General features: G+C 34.2%; 1 protein-coding gene across 2 annotated transcripts in view; it reads right to left on the bottom strand.

Moving 5' to 3' along the window:
• Adamts19 (ADAM metallopeptidase with thrombospondin type 1 motif 19) overlaps positions 1-26,324 on the bottom strand; it is a 276,147-nt gene that overhangs the window by 104,820 nt on the left and 145,003 nt on the right. For both annotated transcript variants that reach the window (XM_074076627.1, XM_074076628.1), the window contains exons 9-10: positions 8,526-8,666; positions 6,931-7,081 (exon numbers count right to left, since the gene is read on the bottom strand). In XM_074076627.1, the coding sequence (XP_073932728.1) occupies positions 6,931-7,081; positions 8,526-8,666 (292 nt within the window). The remainder of the gene's footprint in view (positions 1-6,930; positions 7,082-8,525; positions 8,667-26,324) is intronic.

Genomic DNA, 26,324 nt, shown 5'->3' with positions numbered 1-26,324 from the left:
AGCATATAAGTGCTTAATAATCTTAAGCACTTAAGAAAAAAACACCTAAAACTTTTCAAAAAGTGATTATATTATTTTACATTTCCAGAAGCCGTATAAGTGAATTCTAATTCTGGCTGAGTACCTTAAGAGTAGTAATTTGCTATTTTCAATCTTTTAAACTTAAGACATTCTACTGGATATGCTCACACATCTCTTTATGGATTTAATTTGCATTTCCTGCCCAATGTTACACTATTGAGCATCTTTTAAAGAACATATAATACATCTTCATTTCTGAATTATCTGTTCAAATGTTTTGGCTGTTTTGTTGAATTCCATTGTGTTTTATTGTGAATATTAGAGAAATTTATATATTATGGACATCAGTCTTTTTTCAGATACACATACTATGAACATTTTTCTCTCATTCTTTGGCTTACCTCTTCATTTTCTTAAGAGTTTTCCTAAGAGGATATAATTTTATTTTGATAAATTCCAAAATATAATTTTTTTGTTTTACTGGGGTTTTTTCTTTTATGGTTTATGCTTCTAATGTCCTATGAAAGAAATATTCCTGCTCCATTTCTCTTGATGGTTTTTAGTTTCACAGATTTCAAACCTTGGCTTACCAGAACTTCATGGTTAATTTTGGAGTATGACATAATATAATTTTTAAAGGTGAATCTTTGGTTGTACCATAATTTGTTGAAAGGCTTTCCTTTACCCATTTTATTCCCTTGTCACTTTTATTGAAAATCAAGGGTACACACATGTGGGAGTCTATAACCAGACTCTATTGTGTTTTTTTGATGAGTTATGTATCTTTTAGCTAAGACCACACTGTCTTCATTACTGCAGCTTTACCTTGTCTTCATAGTGCATTGTGTGCATTCCAATTATTTCAGGATAAGCTTTTGTAGGTTCAAATTCCTGATGCTTCTGAATTGTCACGATGCCAAATTACAGACTCAATTTTCTATAATTTTTTACAAGTCACCTTATTTCAAAGTCAGCCTTTATGAGGGATCAGATGGGAGGTTTCTGAAAGTCCTATATATTTTCATCAATCCAGAAGGTATAAGAGAAATGTAAAACCAGAACTTTCCATGTTAATTTTTCAGTCACTATATGATCAAATCATACTGGAAAGCTTTCCACACTTTTAGTACATATGCAATACAAAATGTGCCTAGTCCAAAAACAAGAGGAAGACATGAGATTTCTGCGAGGTATTCAATTTCAACACAATTCCTTCTTACTTAAAAAAAAACAAAACAGGTAACTCTTACAGGGCCACTTCCTACTGTTTCTAGGGAAGCATCTTTCCTACCTCTGTATTCCCAGACAGCCTACGTAATTTCAGGAAGCTATTACAATGACTCCATGTACTTGGAGCCCACACAGTCACCAGATGCCAAATGGCCTGAAGGCACCAATTGCTTAGGACTCAGGAACAAGGCCATCCAAATAGTTAGCCCTTAATTCTGCAAATTAATGCAGAAGAGTGAGCTATTGCTGGGGTCAAGATGTTTCACGAGCATCTCTACATCTGTGCCTTGAAACATTCTGCAGATGTAACTTGTTAGTCTAAGAAAAAAATATGTATCATTAATTAGATCAGGATTATGCAATATTAACATCTCTAGTGCTTGTGTTTTAGTTGTTTTCTTCTCATCTTCCTAAATTCTGAACATCAGTGTGATGTAGGTCTCAGCTGTTCAATCTTTTCACTTTTCTAACTCACTTTCTAGTATTGTCATTTAGTCCCTCTTCTCAATATTGTCTAACTGATAACATCCATATGTCTGTCTCTCCTGGACCTGCTTGCATCGCCACTTAGATGTGTTAAGCATCTCAAACTTAAAAGATGACCAAAACTGAATTCCTAAGTGTTTTGCTTTATGTTCCCTCTTTCTATATTCTTCCCAAGACAAGCATGACTTTCTCATTTCCTTTAGATCTCTAAATAAATGGCACATTCTCAAGGAGAGCTTCTCAGGTCCCCCTCAATTTCCAGTGCTCCCACTCTCTACTTTACCTGAGTTTATTGCATTTTGCTAAAATAAGCATCACCAACTGAAACATTAAAATATATAATACTAAAATATATAATATTACATTATGTAATGTATTAATTACATATTCTAATTTAACAATGTGATTGTATATTATTATAATTGGTTTTTCTCCTGATTGAAATGTAAGCTCCAAGAGGGAGGAGAATTTGTTTTCTGCTATATCATGAAATCATAGTACAGTGACTAGAAAGTAGTTGGAACTCAAAAAACATTTGCCAACTCAATGAATGAATTTATAAACAATATCTTCTATATATGTATGTATGTATGTGTTTGTCTATCTGTCTGCTACCTGGCTCCTCATTTTGCATGTAAAACTAATTTAGAACTGGAGTGTAAACCTTGACAGGAAAAAAAGAACATTTCTGGATCTGGATACTTAATGTCTTAAGTATCTTATATACTAAAGATATTAATTATATACTTATTTGCCCAATGTTTAGTTTAAGATAACAGAACAACTGAGGATTATAAATCCTCAGTTATTAAAAACATTTAAAAAACATAAATAGTTTTTATTTTCAGAGATCAAGAAAAACAGGTGAGAAATAACAACATAAATTTAAAAAATCAAAGTTTTTAACCCTTATGATTGCAGGTGCTGTAGGAGACTTAAGGATCTGACCTAATGCATTTATCATACAGTGTATCACAAAGGTTGAGTTTCAGAGGAGCCATACAGCATTGTGAGTTGCATCTAACACTTGCTCCTAAGAAATGCTAAGAAAGTCAAAGACTACTTCTGCAGGCCTCCACTGGTGGGTCTTTTTAATGGTATTGGACAGTAAATACGGCAGTAAGGTATATGAGAACTGAATTACTTAATGAACATAAATAATTTAACACACTGTGTGGCAGATACTTAAGAGAATTCAAATACTGAAGAAAAGATATAATAAAATTTACCAAACTGTAATTTGATATATTATTAAAAATAATTTATAAAAGCTTTTTTAAAAGTCTACTTTGTGCTGCTTATTAAAAAATACCCTAAAAGCTGGGTGCTGGTGACTCAAAAAATACTTGGGAGGCTGAGATCAGTAGGATTGTGGTTTGAAGACAGCTGAGCAAAAAAGTTTCTGAGAATACATCTCAATGTGAAAAATTAGGCGTGGTTGTACACACCTGTCAGGGCAGCAATGACTAGAAGTCATAAGATAGCAGGATCCTGGGCCAGGTAGGCTAGGCAAAGAGCAAGACCCTATATCCAAAATGACCACAGGAAAAAGGGCTGCAGGTGAGCAGGCAGGAAGCCCTGACTTCAAACCCTAGTAACACACACCATAGACACACACACATACACACACACACACACACACACACACACACACACACACACCCTAATTTATTTACTTTTTTCTTATTTTTAGCATATGTTAACTTACAAAAGGGTTTCATTGTGATATTTCCATACATGCATATGCCCTCTATTACTTTCTCATCAACCACCTCTCCCCTTTTAAAATAACTTTAACTGGTTTTAGTATACTATTTCCACACATTTTCACTCCCCCCACACACTCTTTTTGCCCTCCTCCTCTTGCTGAATTCCATTCATAAGTAGTCCATTCTTTACATTTGTGTCATTCTTTTTTTTTTAAGGTCTAGATATAAAAGAGAACATGCAATGTTTGTCTTTCTCAGTCTGGCTTATTCACTTAAAATAATGATGTCCAGTTACATCCATTTTGCTGCCAATGAAATAATTTCATCCTGCTTTATGGCTAAATAATACTCCACTGTGTATATACACCACTTTTTATTTATCTATTCATCAGTTCAAAGGCTGATTCCAGAGCTTGTCCATTGTACACAGTGCTACTATAAAACTTCAGTGCATAGGGATCTCTGTTGTGTGCTGACTACATCCCTTCAGTTATGTGCCAAAAAGTGTTGTAGCAGGATCATATTGTGGTTCTATCTTTGGTTTTTTGAGGATCCTTTATACTGATTTCCATAGTGACTGCCTTAATTTACATTCCCACTAACACTCTGTAAGGTTTCCCTCTTCCCACATCTTTGTCAGCATTAGTTGTTTAGTTTCTTGATGACAGCCATTATGACTAGGGTGGGATGGAATCTCAATGTAATCTTGATTTTCATTTCCTTTATAAGTCAGGGTGCTGAGCATTTCTTCATGTGTTTATTATAGGAAGAACATTTGAGAACTGTCTGTTCAATTCATTTGCCCTTTTTTAATTGGATTGTTTGATCTTTTGTGCTCTTTATTATTCTGGATTAGATTATTTATCTGATGAAATATAAATTGTCAAAGGTTTTTTTTTCATTCCAAAGGCTGTCTCTTGTTCTGGTATTTGTTTCCTTTGCTGTGTAGAAGCTTTTTAAATTTGATGCAATATCATTAGTCAGTTTTTTACCTTATTTCCTGAGCAGTTGGAGTTCTATTCAGAAAGTGTTGCCTATGCCTATATCTTCAAAGGTTTACCCTAAGTTTTTCTGGAGTGGTTTCAAAGTTTTAGGTTTTCATTAAGATCTTTGATCCGCCTTGTGTTATTTTTTGTACAGAGTGAGATTGGGGTCTAGTTCCAGTCTTCCACATGTGGATATCCACTTTTCCCATCACCATTTCCAACATATGTTTTTGGTATCTTTGTCAAAAATCAGATGGCTATAGTTGTGTGAGTTTATTTCTGGATCTCCATTCTATTCCATTGGCCTACATGTCTGTTCTAGTGCTGCTATCATGCTGTTTTTTTTTTTAAAAACTATGACTCCTAAAATCATATGAAGACTGAGTGATTTATAATAAACAGAAATGCATGACTGACAGTTCTGTAGACCAGGATGTCCAGTATCAAGATCCTGACAAGGGATGACATCAAGCCCATCCTTGAGAATGGAACTGATTAACTACTGAAGCTATCACTTCTTAGTACTCTTTCAGTTTTATTTAAATTTCAACATAAATTTTGGAAGGGAGCAACATTCAAATAATAGCAATAGTATTTAACACTTGAGGTATCTTATCAAAGACAAATAGTTTCCATTAACAAGCTGTATCAAGTCTTTTCTTTGTGGTACTGGGGTTTGAACTCAGCCTATACCTTGAGCCACTCCACCAGCCATCAGCCCTTTTTTTGTGATGGGTTTTTTTGAGATAGGGTCTTGCAAACTATTTGCCTGGGTTGGCTTTGAACCACAGTCCTTCTGATCTCTGCCTCCCCTGAGGTAGCTAGTATTACAGGCGTGAGGCACTGGAGCTTAGCTTTATCAATTCTCTTTAATGTCTAAACTGAAACTCTCCTATACAATACTCCTGAAAAGGCAGCAATAAAAAGCGTACTAAGTTGTCCAAAGCACAATTAATTTCAGCATATAAAATTGTACCTCAAAACATTTTACCATGGACATTTAAGAAAGAAGAGTATGATCAAATTTTTGATAAAGACCCAGAGGTAAAGTCGTAATGAACAAGAAGGCAAATAAATGAGACCAGTGAGGTGTCATGGCCAGAGGTTACAGATTCATAATTATCACACTGGTGATTTGAGGACACATGGCTATCCTAAATGTAAACTACTGGGAATCAAGTAGCAACCACATATGTACATCAGTTCTTTTGGAGTTCCACTATTACTAGACAAGCATTATAGTCCTTTCACACATCACATTTGAGGCATCTTCATTTCTTCACATATTCATTTAATTTAGTTCCAAATCAAATATTCCCTGAATACCTACCCTGTGCCAGCCATGGGGCTGGATGCTGGGGAAATACACTCTACCCTTATGGAGCCTATACACTTGCATGTAAGATTGATAAGAGGTTAGTGACTTTTGATAAGAAGTGTAAAGCAAGAGAGCAAAAGACATATCCCTATGTCCTGTGCACTGCTCCTTATTTTTATAATAATAATTATTAAATATTTAAATTAATAATTATGTTTTAAAATAATATTTAATAATTATTATTACATGTTTAAATTAATAATAATCCTAATAATATCTTTAAATTATTTTAAGGAATTTTAATAATGTTGAGTGATCTAAAATATACATACTGTCAAAAACACCAAAGCCTTTTAGGCAGTCTCAGAAACCAGTAGGGTGAAATATAGCTACATGTCATGAATACTTATATAATTGTCTTTTGGCATAGCTACCAGGTTATTCCTGAGGTATAAAATGTGTGTGTGTATGTATGTGTGTGTGTGTGTGTGTGTGTGTGTGTGTGCGTGTGTTGGAAGAGGTGGGAGCAGACAGGCAGCAAAAACAATAGTAAAAGAAAGAAGGAAGTGTAAATAGAGGTAAAATTTTTACATCAACTAAGAAGGTTAATGTGCTTCATCCTTTAGATTTCTAAGACCTGATACAACTGCCCTCTGTATAATTACTAATCATTTGAATACTAATATATAGACTATATAGCTTATCAACACTTATCTTTTTCCTTTAGCATATGTAGAAATATACTTTCTAATTTTTGTTCTTATAAAATATGTTTTTAAAATCTCTATTTCCAAGGTTGAAAGATATAGCTTTTCTCCATAATCACACATCCATATATGGCTTTATTGCATTTTTTACCCAGTTACCATGTGAGAAGGTTTGAGATTTAAACTAGAAGTATCATCTGGCAGAACACAAATTCTTTCTTGACTTCATTTTGTAGTAGAAATTGTTGCATCCTTCTGTACTGATTTTGATACAATGCCATGCCCTATTTCTATCAAGGGAAAAAATGCAATGGAAAATGTGCACACATTTTCTTTGAAAATATTTCTTTCAAGGATTGGGATGCTTTTGACCCATAAATGGTAAAATAAAGCATCTTTTCCTACACCAACCAATGCATATAAACAATGAAAGTAAACACTTAAAAAAAATCTCAGCTGGACATGACCCTTACCTGCATCTCTTGACAAAAGGATGCTAAGGGCCCAAAGAGAATCTGACATTGCTCGTCTGCAGTGTAGGTCATGCCCGGCAGTGTGGAGGGAACCATCACAGAATTGATACTCTGGGGATTTGTCTGCAGCAAGCAGTTACTGGCCTTTGACCTGGCAACATGCAGATAAGTGCAAATATTTGAATTTAATGTAAAAAGTTGTTTTAATTGGTTGGCATAAAAACAAGAAACATTTTTATATTACAATTATGTTTCAAATTTTACTTAGATGCTTTCTTATTGAATATCTAAGAAATCATTCTCTATATGAGAATCAGTTATCTAAGATAATTCTAATGAATAATAAAATAATAATAAATAATATAAGACAATCATAAAAATATGGTTCAAGTTAAAAGAATATTTTGGTTTATAAAACCTTTCATATGAATTAACTTAGCTAATCTACATAATACTGTGAGGTCAGTATTAATTAAGCATTTATAAGATATAGAAGCTCAGATTTAGGGAGTAACTTACTCAAAGCAATGTGTATATTAGCTATACTTGGGGATTTAAAGAAATTATTTTCAATTGAGTATCAGTCATGTGGCTATTTCTGTATTTGACATTATAACAGAACTTATAAATATGAAGTGATATTTAATTTGAGCACAGTCCAGATTCATGTGAAGACAGCCAGACATAAATTTGGATGTTCCTGAGAAGCATATCCATTAGCATCTACTAAAGGTATGTTCAAATTATTATATATTCTTAAAATTGCCCCCAGACTATCATGACAAAAAGTACATACAGAATGAACTGTGCGTGTAAACACACACACACACACACACACACACACACAGTTTCAGAAGAGTTATGGTAATACAGCCAACACATTTTAGCATACCTTAATATCTGTTTAATAGAAAAAATAGGATCACCAGTTCGGTGAGTGTGGAAAAATGAGTAAAGTTAACCTCTGTACTTCACCTCTAGCCTGTTCCTGTACTTGTTATTTAGACTTTTAGATACCTTAAACATCTTTCTTCCTACCTTACATATCACATACTGTTTTTTTATCTGTTCCTTTTATTATCAAAGGCATAAATAAAGAATAAAGGCTTTAAGATGAAAATGAAAACAACAGCAATATTTTTTATGTCTTTTTCCAACCAGACAAAAGCTAAACATTACAATTGTTGAAGGTTTATAGTTTAGAAGTATCATAATGGAAAAGTGGAGGTTCTGTTAAGGAGGTCCTTCGTGATAGTAACAGATGTGTTGGGTGATGACCAATGAGCAGTTTTCCACCTGGAAACATTGAAGAGGCAATTAAATGCTGTAACAGATTTTTATCATTGTAACAATTTTCAATCTTACACATTATCTTGCCCATCTTTTCATCTGAAAAAATAAGGAAACTCAAAGCAGATGGGTTAAATAATATGTCCCAAGCCACACTGTGAGTCAACAGAAGAGCTGAGGTTGTAATCAAATGCTGCGATTGCTACTTTGGTGGCCTTTCCATTTTGTCATGCTGCTTTCCCTGGTTGGCAGAGGAAGCAGTCACACATAAACATGTGCAATGCAACAATAAGTGATCTCAATACCTGAGAAATCTTTCCAAGTCTTCCTTGCTGCATCCAGACCATGAAACATCACCAAGATTTTGTCCTTTAATCCACTCACCAGACATGATATGAAGACCATCAGCACACGATGGGTGGTCATTGTCATGATTAATGCCCATGCTGATTCAGAATATAGTTGAAATAAAAAGATTAATATTAAGTAGATCTTATTTTAAAACTTTTCACTAGTGCAAATCAATAAGTTAAAATACTTAATTGGAAAGAAATCTGTTTTAAAGAAATAAATTTATTAGCTTAATTTATGTTAAAATTTTTGTTACCTAGATTAAAGGTAAATATTTTCATCTAAAAAAGAATATTCCCCCAATCAACCTACAAAGTGCATGCTTAGGTCATCTATATCAAAATTATTTACAGGTATATTTTTGCATAGTATTATATATAAAACTAAAAAATAATAAATTTCTCTTCATCTACACTAGAGTCTTGCTTTTGCCTGAATCAATTTCTTTCTCTGATATCTGAAATATCTTTTATCATACCTGAAGCCACATTAAAATATCAACTATGCTTTTCCTCCTGCTTCATTACACCATCTTCTTCCACCCACCCAAATAACATAGTCTCTTGGAAAGCTTCCACATTGGAAAGCTTCTTTCTCTTTTATAGTGAATCCTAAATCTGTTGATTTAAGTTGAAATTCTATTCTGAAATCTGACTTACCTATATGTGGACATTCTAGAAGCACCTGAAACTCTACATGTCTTTCAAACCTCTATTTACTTCTGCACCTTTTTTCTCTCTTGTTCTTTTTAACATACTTTTGCTAGCCACTATGCCTTCCAAATAAAGAATAATAGGATCAACATTTTTTATCCTCTTCTCCTGAATTGTCATTTACTAAGTATTAGGGTCAATCCCTGCCAATTCTACTTTCTAAATATTTCTCTCAACAGTTACCTTCTTTCTATTCCTATTGTCACTGTTGAAGAGGATTATAAAACAGTCTTATTAGATGGTCTTGGCATCTTATTAGATGGAATTCTTAGTAGGTTCTATGTCTTTAATCCTTACTGATATTCTCCCTTACTCTCCCTTCTACTCTGCTTCACTGAGGTCTGCCTACAATAAAATTTGACCATGCCATTCCTCTGCTTTCTTCTTGCCTAATATGGCAATTTCTAGCTCCCTGACAAGTTACACAGCCCCTTCATCTTCTTCCATGTCATTTGTTGCATTTTCTCTTCAGCAATACCAAATGACTTATAGTTTTCTGCTATTTTGTTTATTATTCTCTCTTACAATTAGTTATTATTAGAATTTCTTATCTTTCATATACCATAAGATAAGCTTTATAACCTTGTAAAAAATCTTAAAGGGTAGGAAAAATTATAATGTACACTTGTTTGCATAAAGCTATACAGTGGGAAATTGGAAAGCAAAAATATCTGAACTGAGGTAAGCTCTAGAGCTCAAGTGATGAATCATTATACTTTAGTCATATGAACTACATTCTCCCCCCGCCCAGAGACTGTTGCTAGCCATACCTCATCTATTTGTACTATCATTTCTTTCACTGTTGGTACAGTGCTTTTTATATTCAATTGTACATTTTTTAACTTTTTGGTTAATTTTCTAAATCCTTGAAAAGGACAAGGATCTTTTCAAAATTCTGAAAGCCTGCCATATTACAATCACAGTTTACATAACACACATTTAAATGTTGACCCTACTATCATGGAGAATCCCTTCTATTTCAGAAAAATTCATATCTTGAATTCTTATATAAAGCCATTAAAATAATTATTCAACTGAAGAAGCAGAAAAGGAAAAGTTTGTTTTTATACATACTAATCCTGAGATGATGTAGAATAAGCCAATATTCCATTTTTTCTAATTGTCTAGACAATAAATAAAATTCTCTTTCATAATGAAAAATTTACAAAAATATCTGTATTGTATTTTAAAGCACTAAAAGAATTGTTATCAAAGTTGATACCAAAAGTCACATCTGGACTTAAGCTTTTTCAAATAAAAAATTTAAAAATGACATAATTTAACTTCATTTTCATTAAGATAAATTAAAAATTTGAATCAAAACTGTCATGTCATGACAATATATTCCTAGAAGAAGAAACTGATATGGAAGTAATAAATAAACTCCATCCATCTCATTAATGAGTTAACAAAAACTGCATTACTATGTCTGCTGACTTTTGCTAAGAAAAATAAAATTAAAGTTAATTATTGAGGGAGAAGATCCAAGATGGAGGTTAGGATAGGGAATCAGAAATCCTAAGCTGCATGGCTCCAGAAACCACCTTAAGATGTCAGACCCACACTTGGGTAATTCTGATCACTTCTAGCCAAAATAATGACTGCCATCACTTAGGTGCACATAAAATCAGCTTTTAATTGCACAAAGCAGCTGTGAGAATCCTGCACAGCACAGCCAGTGAGACATTACTGGCCATGGGAAAAAAGCCTCCTGCACATTCCTCTCTCTCTCTTTTTTTCTTTTTCTCCCAACAAGCAGAGCATAGAGCATCAATGAGACTCAAACTCTGTGACATCCTGGACCCCTAACCTGTAGAAAGCCTCCTTATGCCATGGTACACTGAGAAAAGCAGCACCATTTTCCCCACTGGCCAGTTCCAAACATGTTTGTGTGAATCTGAAGAATGAATAAATGAACATCATGCACCCCCTGGGAACATAATCCAGTACAGCCTCTGAGCAGCCTGAGCCCCCCAACAAAACTGAAAAGCATAAACAGTGAACTGTAATCTACAATTGACAGCAGAGGTGGGGGTGGAATGCTGAACCTGCCCTGGAGAATGGGGGTGAGGGAAGGAGCTGAACTTCAGCACCAAACTCTCAGTGAATGAATGTGGGTAAGGCAACAAAGGCTGAGAGTAAGGGTGGGGCAACAAGTCAACCTCCCAGAGGAGCTGCTAGTACCAAGCAGAGATCAGGAGAGGAACAAAGGCTGAGAGGTGGAATGGAGCTAAAAGCCAACCTCTCAAAGCAAAGCAGGTGGTGGATCCCAGATCTGATCTCATGGGAAAGAGGGCAGTATAAAAACTGAATTGCCCCACCTTGCTGGGGAAGGAGCTGACCAAACAGAGTTGTAGCTGAAGGGCAACACAGCAGCCGCCTGTTGAAAACAAAACTGCATTAACTGGCAGACTTACCTCACTACCCAATTGCAGCTAACCCTGTGGACAGAAGGAACCAAACACTACTCACAAGACAGTCACCTTGTGAGACCACATCAGAACTCCTGCTTATACAGCAATACCAGGACTGGATGCCTAAGGAACAACTCCAGAACTTTTAGCAAAAGACTGAACATTTTGTTGCTCTTGTACCTGGTGTTTTTTGTTGTGTGTGGTTTTTTTCTGTAATATTAACTTTACCATCACTATTTTCTTATCCCTATTCTTACCCCATTCACTTTCTCTCCTTCTTCTGTGCTACAATCCAGTGTTCTCCCTCCCAATAACTCTTTCTGCTTCTTCTCATCCACTCCCTCCGTGTCTTCACCTCCTCCTCCTATCCTACCCCAATCTATCAACACATTACCCCTCCCTTCTGCATACTCACCACCCACTGCCTAGCCTACTATACCCACTGCACACAACCCCAGATCCCTGTAATCCTTGACACAAGTACCCTCCATTACAACAACAAAAATACACCCAAGCAAGCACAAGGGTGACAAAACCCAGCATCCCTCACACCTCTTCCCCCACACACCCACCACTTCTGCTCCCCTTTCGTGCCACCTTTACCAATTACCCAAATTTCTATCTCTAGCCTAATAACCATTGGCCCCCAACTCCCACTGTTTATAGATATTTTCACCAAGGGGTTTTCTACATAATATATAAACAACTGGTTTGGCATTGAACTTGTGAATTTGTTATTGCTAAATTACACCTCCAGGCCAGGGACAGAAAGAGCACAGGAACCTAGCTAACTTCCAAGTTAGTCATAACACAAAAATTAAATCAAGGGAAAGAAAACAAGCAGTTAAAAATACCAATTAGGCTATCAAGAACATGGTTGCACAGCACCAAGTGGAGCAATGGGAAGAAAAAGAAAGAATGGAAACCACTTTCTCCCCAAAAATAATTCAATACCATATTTGGTGGTAAATGAAGAAAATGGATACACAGTTCCTAACCCCAACAAAACAATGATAAACGTCACTCAAGAGCCCAGTGATGCTCACAAAAAAACCCTTAAAGAGGAAATCTTGGAAGAAATTACAGAGCAATTTATAGAGATGATACTAGACATGGTTAACCAGAATGTACAAGATGCACTGAAGAAATTTCAAGACACCAAAAAATAAAGAACATTAGTAGAAACAGAAACAAATGAAGGAACTCAGAGAGGACTTCAACAAACACTAAAGTGAAACAAAGGACACTATAAAAAGAGAGATATATGAATTAAAGATGACAACACAAAATATGGAAGAAGAGTTGAACAAAGATATAGAAAACCTCAGAAAAAAAATCAAACAGAAATCCTGGAAATAAAAAGTCCGTTCAGTCAAACAAAAAACACAGTGGAAGGCCACTTCAGCAAACTAGAACAAGTGGGGACAGAATCTCAGAGCTCAAAGATAAAACAGTAATTAAAGAAAAACAGAAGAAATCTTAGTCAAACAACTCAAGACGTGTGAAAGGAATATGCAAGAACTCAGCAACTCTATCAAAAGACCAAACCTGAAAATTATAGGTAATGAAGGAGAAGAGGTGCAAGAAAAAGTAATACAAAATATATTCAATAAAATAATAACAGAAAATTTCCCAAATCTCAAGAAAGTTTTGCTCATTCAAGTACAGGAAGCCTCCAGGACACCACAGAGACTTGACCAAAATAGAACCTCCCCACTGTATATTATCTTTAAAACAACAAGCACAGAGAACAAAGAAAGAATATTGAAGGCTATAAGAGGAAAAAAAAAGGATAAAGGTAAACCCATCAAAATAACTGCACATTTCTCAATGGAAACCTTAAAAGCAAGAAGGGCATAGAGTGAGGTATTTTGGGCACTGAATGAAAGTAATTTCAGCCCTAGGATACTCTATCCAGTAAAACTATCATTCAAAATAGATGGAGCAACAAAAATCTTCCACGATAAACAGAAACTAAAATAATACATGACCACCAAGCCACCACTACAGAAGATTCTACAAGGAATTCTGCACACAGAAGATGAAAACAAGCAGAACCATGAAAGGATGAGAAGTATCAAATCACAGGAGAAAAAAAGACAAGTAATCAGAGAGTAGCATTGATTTGGCTGCACACAATCTAATCCTTAAACAACAAAAACAATTAAATGGCAAGAATCACCACATACCTATCAATATTAACACTGAAGTCAATGGACTCAATACCCCCATCAAAAGACACCATTTGGCAAATTGGATTACAAAGGAAAATCTGACAATCTGTTGTTTGCAAGAGATTCATCTTATTGTAAGAAATAAATACTGGCTTAGGGTAAAAAGGTAGAAGAAGATTTACCAGGCCAATGGTCTCTGAAAATAGGCAGGAGTAGCAAAAGTTATATCAGACAAAGCAGACTTCAAAACTGCATTGGTCAAATGAGATAAAGAAGGATACTTCTTACTAATAAAAGGGGAAATACACCAAAAGGAAACAACAATTATCAATCTCTATGCACCCAATGTCAATGCGCCCAATTTCACCAAACATACACTAAAGGACTTAAAAGCACATATAAACTCCAAAACAATGGTAGTGGGAGATTTTAATACCCCTCTATCAACAATAGATAGGTCATCCAAGCAAAAAATCAACAAAGAAATCCATTTGACAGCATAAATCAAATGGACCTAACTGATGTCTACAGAATTTTTCATCCAACAAAAATACAATATACATTCTTCTCAGCAGCCCATGGAACTTTCTCCAAAATAGATCAAAATAGACCATATCTTATGGCACAAACCAAGCCTCAGCAAATACAAGAAAATAGAAATGATCCCCTTCCTTCTATCTGATCCCAATGCATTTAAAACTAGAACTCAACAACAGAAAATTCACAAATGATTGGTGGCTGAATAACACATTGGTCAACCATCACTGAGTCATAGAAGAAATAAGAGAGGAAATTAAAAGGTTCCTGGAAGTTAATGAAAATGAAAATAACACTTCAAGAACATATGAGACACAGCAAGGTAGTCCTAAGAGGAAAGTTGATAGCCTTGAGGGGATATATTAAAAGGACAGAAAAATCTCAAATAAATGGCCTAAAGCTACATCTCAAACTCCTAGGAAAACAAGAACAAGCAAAACCCAAAACAAGCACAGAGGACAGAAATAACAAAAATAAGGGCTGAAATTATAGAGATCAAAAAAACCATACAAAGAATCACCAAAACAAAAAGCTGGTTCTTTGAAAAAATAAGCAAGATTGATAAACCCCTGGGAAATCTGCTTAAAATGAGAAGGGAAAACACCCAAATTAGTAAAATCAGAAATGAAAAAGGGGAGATAACAACAAACACCAAGGAAATTCAGGGAATTATCAGAGACTACTTTGAGAACCTATATTCCAATAAATGGGAAAATCTTGAAGAAATGGACAAACTTCTAGATACTTATGAACATCCAAAACTAAACCAAGAGGATATTAAACACCTAAAGAGATCTATAATACATAATGAAATTGAAGCAGCAATAAAGAGTCTCCCAGAAAAAAAATTCCAGGACCTGACAGAGTCTCTGCTAATTTCTACCAGACCTTTATAGAAGAACTAATACAACACTCCTTAAACATTTTCATGAAATAGAAAGAGAAGGAACACTATACTATGAAGCTAGTATTACATTCATGCCAAAACCAGACGAAGACACATCCAAAAAGAACTATATGCCAATCTCCTTAATGAACATTGATGCAAAAATCCTCAATAAAATAATGGCAAATTGAATCCAACAAAATATCAGAAAGATCATTCACCAAGACCAAGTCAGCTTCATCCTAGGGATTCAGGGATGGTTCAACATATGCAAATCAATAAATGAAAACAGCAATTAATAGAAGCAAAGACAAAAAGCACTCGATCTCTTATTAGATACAGAAAAAGCCTTTGCTAAAATTCAACACCATTTTGTGATAAAAGCTCTTAAAAATTAGGAATAGAATGAATGTACCTCAAACATTATAAAGGCTATATATGACAAACTATACCCAACTACATTTAGTGGGCAAAAATTGAAACCGTTTCCCTTGAAGTCAAGAAGAAAACAAGGATGCCCACTCTCTCCACTTCTAGTCCTGGAATTCCTAGCCAGAGCAATAAGTCAAGAAGAAGGAATAAAAGGAATACAAATAGGTAAAGAAATAGTCAAAATATTATTTGCAGACAACATGATTCTATACCTCAAAGACACAAAAGACTCCACCCAAAAATTCCTGGACACAATAAACAGCTTCAGCCATGTAGAAGAAACAAAATCAAGTTACAAAAATCAGTAGGCTTTCTATATACCAACAATGAACAAATTGAGAAAGAATATAAGAAAACAATTCCATTTACAATAACTTCAAAAAAAACCAACCAAATACCTAGGAATAAACTTAACAAAAGATGCAAATGACCTCTACAATGAGAACTACAAACCACTGAACAGAGATCGAAGAAGGCAATTCCCATCAAAATCCCAAAGAAATTCATCACCGAGATTGAAAAATCCACCCTAACATTCATTTGGAAACAGAAAAGATTGCAAATAGCCAAGGCAATACTCAGCAAAAACAGCAATGCTGGAGGTATCACAATATCCAACTTCAAACTATAGTACTAAGCCAGAGCAATAAAAACAGCATGGTACTAGCACAAAAACAGGTGTGAAGACCAGTGGAATAGAACAGAGGACCCAGATATTAATCCACACAGTTATGCCCATCTTATTTTTGAGAAAGGTGCCAGAAACATATGATGGAGAAAAGACAGCTTCTTCAACCACTGTTGTTGGGAAAAGTGTTTATCTGCCTGCAGAAAACTGAAACTAGATCCATGCCTATCACCCTGTACTAGTATCACTCAAAGTGGATTGAGGACCTTACTATCAAACCCAAAACCTTGCAGTTACTACAGGAAAGAGCTCTGGAAGCAATAGTTGTTGGGAAGGACTTCCTCAGTAGAACTCTAGCGGCCCAGCAACTAAGAGAAAGAATGGACAAATGGGACTGCATGAAATTAAAAAGCTTCTGCACAACAAAGGATATGGTCTCTAAATTGACAAGATCATCCACAGAGTGGGAGAAAATATTTTCTCACTATACATCAGACAAAGGACTGATAACCATAATATATGGGAAAGTCAAAAAACTATACTCAAAAATCAATGAATCAACAAAGAAGTGGGCAACTGAAAAAACTGGACTTTTTCAAAGGAAGAGTCCAAATGGCAGAAAAACACATGAAAAAATGCTCACCTTCCCTGGCCATAAAGGAAATGCAAATCAAATCCACACTAAGATTCCACCTCACTCCTGTTAGAATGGCTATCATGAAGAACACCACCAACAAGTGTTGGTGAGGATGCAGGGAAAAGGAACCCTCAGACACTGCTGGTGTGAATGTAAACTAGTACAACCACTATGGAAAACAATATGGAGGCTTCTGAAAAAACTAAACACAGATCTGCCATATTATCCAGCAATCCCACTCCTGGGGATATATCCCAAGGAATGTGACTCAGGTTATTATAAAGGCACCTGCACACCCACGTTTATTGAAGCACTATTCACAATAGCCAAGCTATGGAAACAGCCAAGATGCCCCACTACCAATGAATGGATTAAGAAAATGTGGTATTTATACACAGTAGAATTTTATTCCGCCACAAAGAAGAATGAAATTTTGTCTTTCGCAAATAAATGGATGGAACTAGAGAACATCATCTTAAGTTAGCCAGGCTCAGAAGGCGAAAAATTGCATTTTCTTCCCCACATGCAGATTACAGACCTAAAACAAATGCAGTAATGTTATTGGACATTGGTCACGCACTAAAGGGAGAACATGCATGGGAGGAATAGGGAAAGGGAAGGAAACCTAAAACTTGGATGTGGGTAATGTGCTTACTGTAGAGGTGTGAATATAGTAACCTTAAACTGGCAGAGGCCACTATGGGAAGGGGACTAGGAAGTAGTGAAGAGTTCTGGTAGAGATGAACCAATGTGGGTTGCAGTACACATGTGTGTGGAAGAAACACTAGGTATCTCTCTGTATAGCTATATTTATCTCAAACTAGCAAAAACACTATGTCTTTCTTATTGTCTTTTATATTTTCTCTTCAACAAAATCGGAGAACAAGGTGAGGGGTGGGGAAGGTGGTCCAAATGATGTATATACATGTGAGTAAATGTGAAAACGATAAAATAAAAAACAAACATCAAAAATTCATTATTGAACATTATCATTCACTTTTAGTGTTAGGAAAATTCACTGGTGATTCACATTTCTCTTTCCTTTTCAAACAGATATCTTGAAATAGAGTTTGTATCAGCACATATTAATAGAATAATTGACATGGAATATAAGAAAATAAGATGTTTTCAAACTCTGAAGATAATAAGGAAATGTAAGTGGTTGCATGGAATAGGAATAAGCTAGTTCAGATGACAGAATAATGGAAGAAAGAGAGAAAAGATGTTGAAGTTAAAATAGATTTAATTCAGATATCTTCCCCTTGTTTGTATGAACAGAAGCAAGTTAAATAATAAAAATAAATCAACATGTGTCAGCTACCTCAATTGTTAAATATACTTTCCTGACTGATTTGTGAAAATGGCATGAGAATAATGGGAAGTGCTTACACGTTACCTGCAATAAAGTACCCCATAATACTTCTTCACTGGGGAAAAATTCCAAGACATTTTACTGTATCATTTTAATGCTTCAAAGATGCAAAAAGATAAACTCATTCTTATAAATAAGTTCCTCTATTTGATGTAAGAGTGGAATTAAGAAAACCCAAGAAAATAATAGTGGTAGGAATGACTTTGCTTTCCTTGTTTAGGTGCTAAATTAAAACAAGCATTTGTAAATATGGCACAAGTTGGAAACTGATAAAGATGAGTTGGTGTATTGCTAACTGCTCAGTTCTGATGCAGCCCAACACAGCATGAATCATCCCAAGAATTCTGGCTGTGGTTCACATTACTAGGTGACCCATTAATTACTGGTCACTTGCCATGTGGATGGTGCTCAACTTTTTCTTCATGTTTTGCATTGTTTCAAGCTATACACAAATGCTGTTTCTTTGAAAGACAACTGGTCTTCTTTAAGGAAAATAAAAGTTCCTAGATAATGTGTCCATTTGAGAGTACAGGGGAAACTGCTTCCAAGATTTAGCAATTTGGACATTACCCAAAGGTGTATAATATGATTTTCAAAATGGGGAAAATTGTAACCTTTCATCCAGATGATCATTTTCCTTTTGGGATTTTGATTGTCATGTTAGAAGTTAGCTTCAGCCATGGGGAGATCTGGTGATTCAAGCATTGTTTACCATTAGTTAAATTTTCCTACAGCTATGTGACTAGAAACAAAAAAGATTACCATAAATTGGGACGTGCTTCTTTTTTTTAAACACACACACACACACATCTGCAAGCATCTGGAGATGCTGCTAAGTCCTGATTATACAACTTTGAAATAAAACAATTAATTATGAACCTTTATCTGTGCCAGTCACTGTATTAGTCTTTTACAGTGACATCATTTAATCCTCACAATACCCCCATAATGTTTCTATTGTAATGACTTGTATTTTACAGATGAGAAAGGCCCTGAGGTTAATGGTTTGGGGAGATGGTGGCTGTGACTCAGATCCAGGCAGTCTGATGCTCAAGAAGACAGACTCTAAACCAGCCAACCATACTGCTTCTCTTTCTGGATCAAATGCCCTTGCTGCAGATGATTTATTGTGTTCTGAATAATTTTAAATGCCTGTGCTGTTTTAGCAGAAATGCACCTCTATATACACAGCTCTGTAACCAAGTAGCATGCATTGTATGGAAAACATTTTTTAAGTAAAACATTAGTAACACCTCTCCCTACACTGTGCAATTGAACTTCGTTTTAATAATCTCAGTTTAAATTCATTTTGACAAAGAGCCTTGGGCAAATAAACTCTCCACTAACATCGTACATGGTTGTCAAGTCAACTGAAAAAATATTTTTATCTTATAAAACTCCTCAACTTGTTTAAAAGTCCCTGCCAGGAAGTTTTGTGATATCCTGCGGAAAGCTGGAGAAGCATTTGGATTTTGAAGATGGTCCCTTTTGATCTTTAAAGAGTCAGAGAACACTTCAGAATTCACTTGCATTTTTTGGATAATTTGGAAAGGATCTGATCTATAAACAGTAATATTTTAAGAGGGGACCTTTTTGCAGACTAAATTAACATTTTTCATGACATTATATTTCCCACTAAAGCCATATGTTATGTGGAAAAAACTTAATAAAAGAAACAAACTATCATAATGCCTAGCTGGAAGTGGATTATATTTACACAAAATGATATTTAATTTTGTATACTTTAGTGAGTATATCTGATTTGATGTCATTTCACTGCTGTGTGTTCATGGAGGAAAGGTACTGAAGAGTGAAGAGGACGGGAAGTACACTACATACATACATATGAAAGACAGCATAGTGAAACCCCCCAACCACTAAAAAAAAGTGGGGAGAAGAGAAAAGGGAATGGAAATACAATGGAGGGGAGGACCTTGTTCAAGGTACAACATATGCATGAATGGAAGTATCACAATGAAATGTCCTCTTATTACTCATGTATGCTGATTCAAACATAAAATTCAATGAAAAAGAACTGCAAGATATTTTGAATTCTGTATTTATTTTTATATTTTACATCATTTAACTCAACATACACAAAACAATGAAGTAAGTATTTCTATTAGCAAGTCAAAAGGTGATGTAAATCAAGTCAGCAACAGGTAAAAAAATTAGTTGTTTTAAATTTTTTTAAAGAAAACTACAGGTATCTAAAGAAAGGTTCCTTTGACTTTGTCATGTGTATGCAACCAGTTTTTTTTAGCAATGAAGCATACACTTGTTGAGAAAAACTGTGTGCTGGTACTGTATGAGATGGTATCATGGAAATGAATAAGACTCATTTCCTACCCTCAAGGAGTTCATTATCTGCTGGGAATTTGACTCTTGAGCCCCTGACCATGTAGCAAAGCAGTGCCTGGATCCTACCAGTTCTCTGTTCCTTACAGCTCTTCTGGGATCCCTCCCTTTTCCACCTCAGCTGCTGTCAGTCAGGACAGATATCAGTTCTCTCCACTCTGGATAATGAAAATGGCAGCCTGACTGACTACCTGTCCCTTAACCTTTTATGTTATTAAGTCATGACCACCTGAACCTCGACTCTTTATGTTACTCACTCATGTTTAAGAATGCTGGTTTCTTATCAGTGTATTAATCTGAAAAGGCTAGGTTCCCATGCAAAATCATTTAATTTATCTTGGCAAGTAGAAGTATTTAAAATGTGAATAGTAGATCACTTGCACCACAATCATGGAATATGCTGATGTTAGGTTAATTAAAATGTGGACTCATGAATCTTGTCCACGAATAAATGAAAGAGTATTTATGAATAAGGCTTAAGAAATTGCATTGTAGTACATTTTCTAGATGATTATTATTTAATCAAAATGCTGAGAATTAATGATCTACCAGGTAAAATCCACTCTATAACTCATTATATAAACCATCTGTGAACTGAGTTCAATCTAATTTTCTCTGAAACAGTTAATTCTACCTTAACCTATGGTATAGTTCTTTAAATTAAAATGCTTTCCCTTGCTAATCTGCATTTCTAATGCCAGCTCAAATTTTAAAGTCTTTCTTTCTCCTCAAAGGACACTTCAGTAGATTATAACTGATATGTCTAACAACCTTTAGCTTTTGTGCCCTCAAAATGTATGGTATAAGACATATCCAAATTGCCTTATATTTCTGGTAACTTCTAAGTAGAATATGTAAACTGTCATGCCCTAGAATGTAGTATTTAGAGAACTGAATTTGCCATTTAAAAGATTCTTTTGATTATTTAGTATAATTTCTTAACAAATGATTACTGGTTTATTAACTGGTATAGAATTATAAAAGCTAACTAAATATCCCATAATTTGATGGGAAGTAGAAAAATAACATGGTCCAGTGTCAATTTAGAGAAATTATAAGTTTAAAAAGTCATAGATGATCTAATTAAAGAAGGTTGCTTGCCTTACCATAGGACATGTATTTGCCAAGAGGCATACAGAAATTCAAACAGAAAGCCAATTCTTGTAAGGCCATTCATTAACTTCATGATTTACCCCACTTCCACCTACTCATTGTGACACCGAAACCTGCATTTGGAGAATCTGATATGGGAGAGATGTCATATCTATACTAGCTGAAGTCTTAATATGGTAAGTAACATGGACAAACTGCTTATTATTTTAAGTGTATCATTGCCTAACTGAAGTATCACGTAGAAAACCTGCAGTAGTGAGCCATAAACATCTTCATGAGACATAAACTTTTGGATAACTTGGCTTAAAACCTTTGAAAGATATGAAACTAGTCAAATACCAGAGACATATAAGCACTGGAGGCTAGAAAATGTTATTTTTACATTATAAAATAACAACAGTACTACTAATAATTGTTATCACTCATTTACTCAGTAGTCTGTGCCAAACCCTGCAGTATGAAATTAGATTAGTATCAATCATGATACTGAGCCTTGAATGAAAAAAAAAATCTAAGTTTTAGGGAAGAAGAAAATGAGTACTTGATCATAGCTCTTTCATCAAGCAGCTAACAGAATAAGAAATGAAACCATGACTCTGTGCCTGTAATATGTTTTATTTCTCACCTACCCACATAGATGTGTTAGAGGAAGATACCTGTGACATCTTTATATACAAATTTCTAAAGAGTACCACATGGGGATAGTAAACTTACATGTAGCCATTACCAATTTTAGTGGGATAAGGGATTTTAATTATAGAAAAATTAACTTTGAATATTTTCAGGAACAACAGATTTTTAGAGGACAGTAAATTTTTGTCTACCATAGCAATTCATTATTATTTCATTCTAAAAGTCCAAAAGGATGTTGTATTGCTTTTATCTTCATTTCTTATTTATCTTTAACTTGTTGTCTGCTCCAATTTTTAGAATACAATCTCTTCCTTATAATTGATATAATCCTACAAATCATTTCAAAGAGAATAACCACTATTATAGTACCTTCTAAAAGGGACTCCTAGAAGCTGGGAATGCTGAACCAGATTTATGTGTAACACTATGCTTCCTAAGGCATATGCTAACTTCTTAATGAATTATCAAAATTTAATTTTATTTATTTTTATTTTCCCCTGTTTTACTGAGATATGAATGACAAAAAGTGTAGGAATTTGGGAGTATCATATGTGTTTTTATGTATGCATACATTGCAAAATAATGATCATATTCAAGCACAGACATATCAATTCACAGTTATCTTTTTAATATGGTGAGATCACTTCAAATATACTATCTTAAAAATTCAAGTGTATGTTGCATTATTAAAAACTATAGTGACCATGTTGTTCATTAATTAAGTTTTCAGTACTTATTCATTTTATTACTGAAAGATTGTACCTTTGACCCATAACCTCCTTCCTCACACATTCTAGCCCCTAATAACCACCATTCTACTATGTAACTATGAGATCATGAAGTACATATTTGTTTTCTTATGTTGGGCTTATTTCACTATGTGTAATGCCCTCAAGTTTCACCCATGTTATTATAAATGAAGAGGATTTCTGTCTTTTAGAAGACCAAACAAAATTCCTTTATGTGTTTGTGTGTGTGTATCCACTCATTGTTGACAGGCATGTAGGTTGTTTCCATATATTGCCTATTAGAATTAACAGAATTTTATATTAAGTAGTGTGACTGCTAAAACTGCTGGATTTGGTCTTCCCATGTTCATGATTTCAGGTTTACATCGAATAATTGGACAGGACTGTAGTTAGAGAACAAAGTAGTCATCATAAATGAAATATAATTGAATTATATATTTTCAAATATTTTACTTTAAATAATATCATAGGTACCAAAAATGAAATTATGTTGTCATGTTTATATGTACATAGCTATAAAACATTTTCTTCTTTTATTCAGTCAAAAGAGTTGCATTCCTTGACCCAAATTAATACCTATTCTCTACTTCTGGGACTCAACTGCCTTCTCTGATGAATGTCAAGATGACTGTCAGGTGGATGAACATCCATACAACAAATAAATATTCACTCATATAAGAAATGTTTGAGTATCTATAATGTGTAATTCACTCAACTCTGTGCTAAAAGAGAAAAAACATCATTACATATTAATCTTCTTTATATAGAGATGACTGTCCAGTTGGACACACACACTCATGCACACACCCAGACACACAAGAGTGTCTGTTTCTAAAAGATATATAAATTGGTATATATCTGAAATTTCATATATGACAAACAATATTTGTAAATAACTGTGCACTGGATTTAAAATAAGAAGCACATTGCAGCCAAACCCAATGTGTTTAATTTCTCAAAGATGATAGCATTGGTCCTGACCATTCAGGTAAAACTGGAACAGGTATGAATCAGTACAGCTGAAAGTTGGGATAAGAAATATCCATGAATAAAGACATGATGTTTAAAAATTGTAGATCATTTGCAATCAATGAAATAGAGAGTTTATAAAATTAGAAAAAAACAGATTGTGATTGCTCTCTAAAACTCATGAATCTAAGGCTAAGGAACTTGGAGTTCATTCATTAGGTTGGGAAAGGCAAGGAAAAGTTCTCAGCTGGAGATCAAGACCAAGATTCATGAAACATAATCTTGCTAATGGTTGACATAGGTTAGGAAAATGTGGTACTAAAGTCCAGTACCTCAGTAGACCACTGAGGCAAGTATTGTAAAAATCCAATTTAGAGTTAAAACAGGAGAGGAAACAGACAGATGTGTTAAGAATAGATAGAATGTGTCAAGTGATTATGGAAGAAACTAAGGGGAGAAAGATTTAAAGATGTTTCAGGTATCTCTACTAGCAACATTGGTGCCAATAGAAGAAATACAGATGTATGAAGAAAGGTTTATAACCTAGCTCTACCCTCAATTTCATCCAAGCACAGTTTCCACAGGAGTATGTATGAAAATTTCAAATGCCTGCTAGTCACATGCATCTGTATCCTTGTTATTCTGTCAAGACTTTTAAGGCTCAAGAGTCTTTTCAAAACTTAGATATTAATGGGGCAAGAAATAGGGAATTAGTTTCTTGAAGTCAATAAGTATTTAATGCAATCTCTTAAATTACAAAAAAATAAAGAATTCTCCTAGGGATTCTTAAAATTATTTTCTTGACACTATCAGTTATGAGTATAAATTATCAAAGAAGTGAGAAAGAGAGGAAAAAATAGCAAAATAAAAACCTCAGTGTATAAAATCTATTTGGTTTATTTTAATGTAGTGTCTAGAGTGTCACATTTCTGCCACTTTTGTTATTGAATGATTAATTTCTTTCACTGAATATGGGGCATTATGTATTAAATTCTACATTTCCACATTTTTCCTGTGAGCATATATGTTTCTTTTATTCTCTTCCATTCATTAACAGAGTCTGCTTATTAAAACACCAGAAAAAAACTGCTTTTTCTGTTATGAAATATCTGACAAATCAGTCTTCCTACGTACATTTTTTTCTGTTCTAATAAGAAATTTCCTATATTAATTTTTCCATATGAACTTTATGATCAGCAGGTCTAATAAAAGAGATTAAAAGAAAAATTTTATTGGTAGTTTTGGGTAGATCACATTAAATTTATATAGAGATGAGTGTCATTTTATAATATTGACTGTTTCTATCTAAACCCAAGAAATGTTTTTCCATTTATTTAAACCACTTTTATGACTCTCTTTGTGATTATAAATTCTATTTTTATAAAGGCTTGTACCTTCCTTGCAAGTAACAAATAAATAAATTTGGAAGTAATAAATAAACTTTGGAAGTTTATTTCAAGTTATTTTGCTCTTTTAATTTTTATTTTATTGAATTTTTTGCTTTCTCCAATATAAATACAATTATCTTCTTCCTTTATAATTTACAAATGGCTTTTGTTTATATATTGGAAAGCAAAGAATTTTTGTATGTTATTGTAATGGTCTAATAAAAATTCTTTTATTGGTTTCAATATTTTTTAGTAGATTGTATTTCCAAGTACACAGATAATGTGTATTTTGTCAAACATTTCCAGTGTTTATTTTCATTTTAGTAATGCACAACAAATCTGTACACTATATGTATACCTAAATATTACATGTGTGTTATACAGTCTAATGCCAATTAAATATTGTATAGTCCATTACCAATTAAATATTTTAAAAACCTGTCATTAGAACTAAAAATCTGAATAAAAACAACTCCATCTTTTTATCAGCTCTCATGAATTTGCCTTCTTTTTCTTACTTTATCATTTTTACTATCATATATTATCTGTACAGGGGGTTTCACTGTGATATTTACATATATGCTTGCAATGTACCTGGGTTAGTTTCATCCCCACCATCTTTCTTTCTGTTCCCCTTCCTCCACTTAAAATGATTTTGACCACTTTTATTGTTCTATTTTCACATCAGTTTATAAAGTACATCAACTCTATTCACCCTCCTTAAATGTCCCATTCACCCTCCCCATACCA

Source organism: Castor canadensis, chromosome 6 (assembly GCF_047511655.1).
Source record: "Castor canadensis chromosome 6, mCasCan1.hap1v2, whole genome shotgun sequence".
NCBI classification, from domain to species: Eukaryota; Metazoa; Chordata; class Mammalia; order Rodentia; family Castoridae; genus Castor; species Castor canadensis.
The sequence above is the reverse complement of the archived record's forward strand: the minus strand, read 5'-3'. Positions and strand labels throughout refer to the sequence as shown.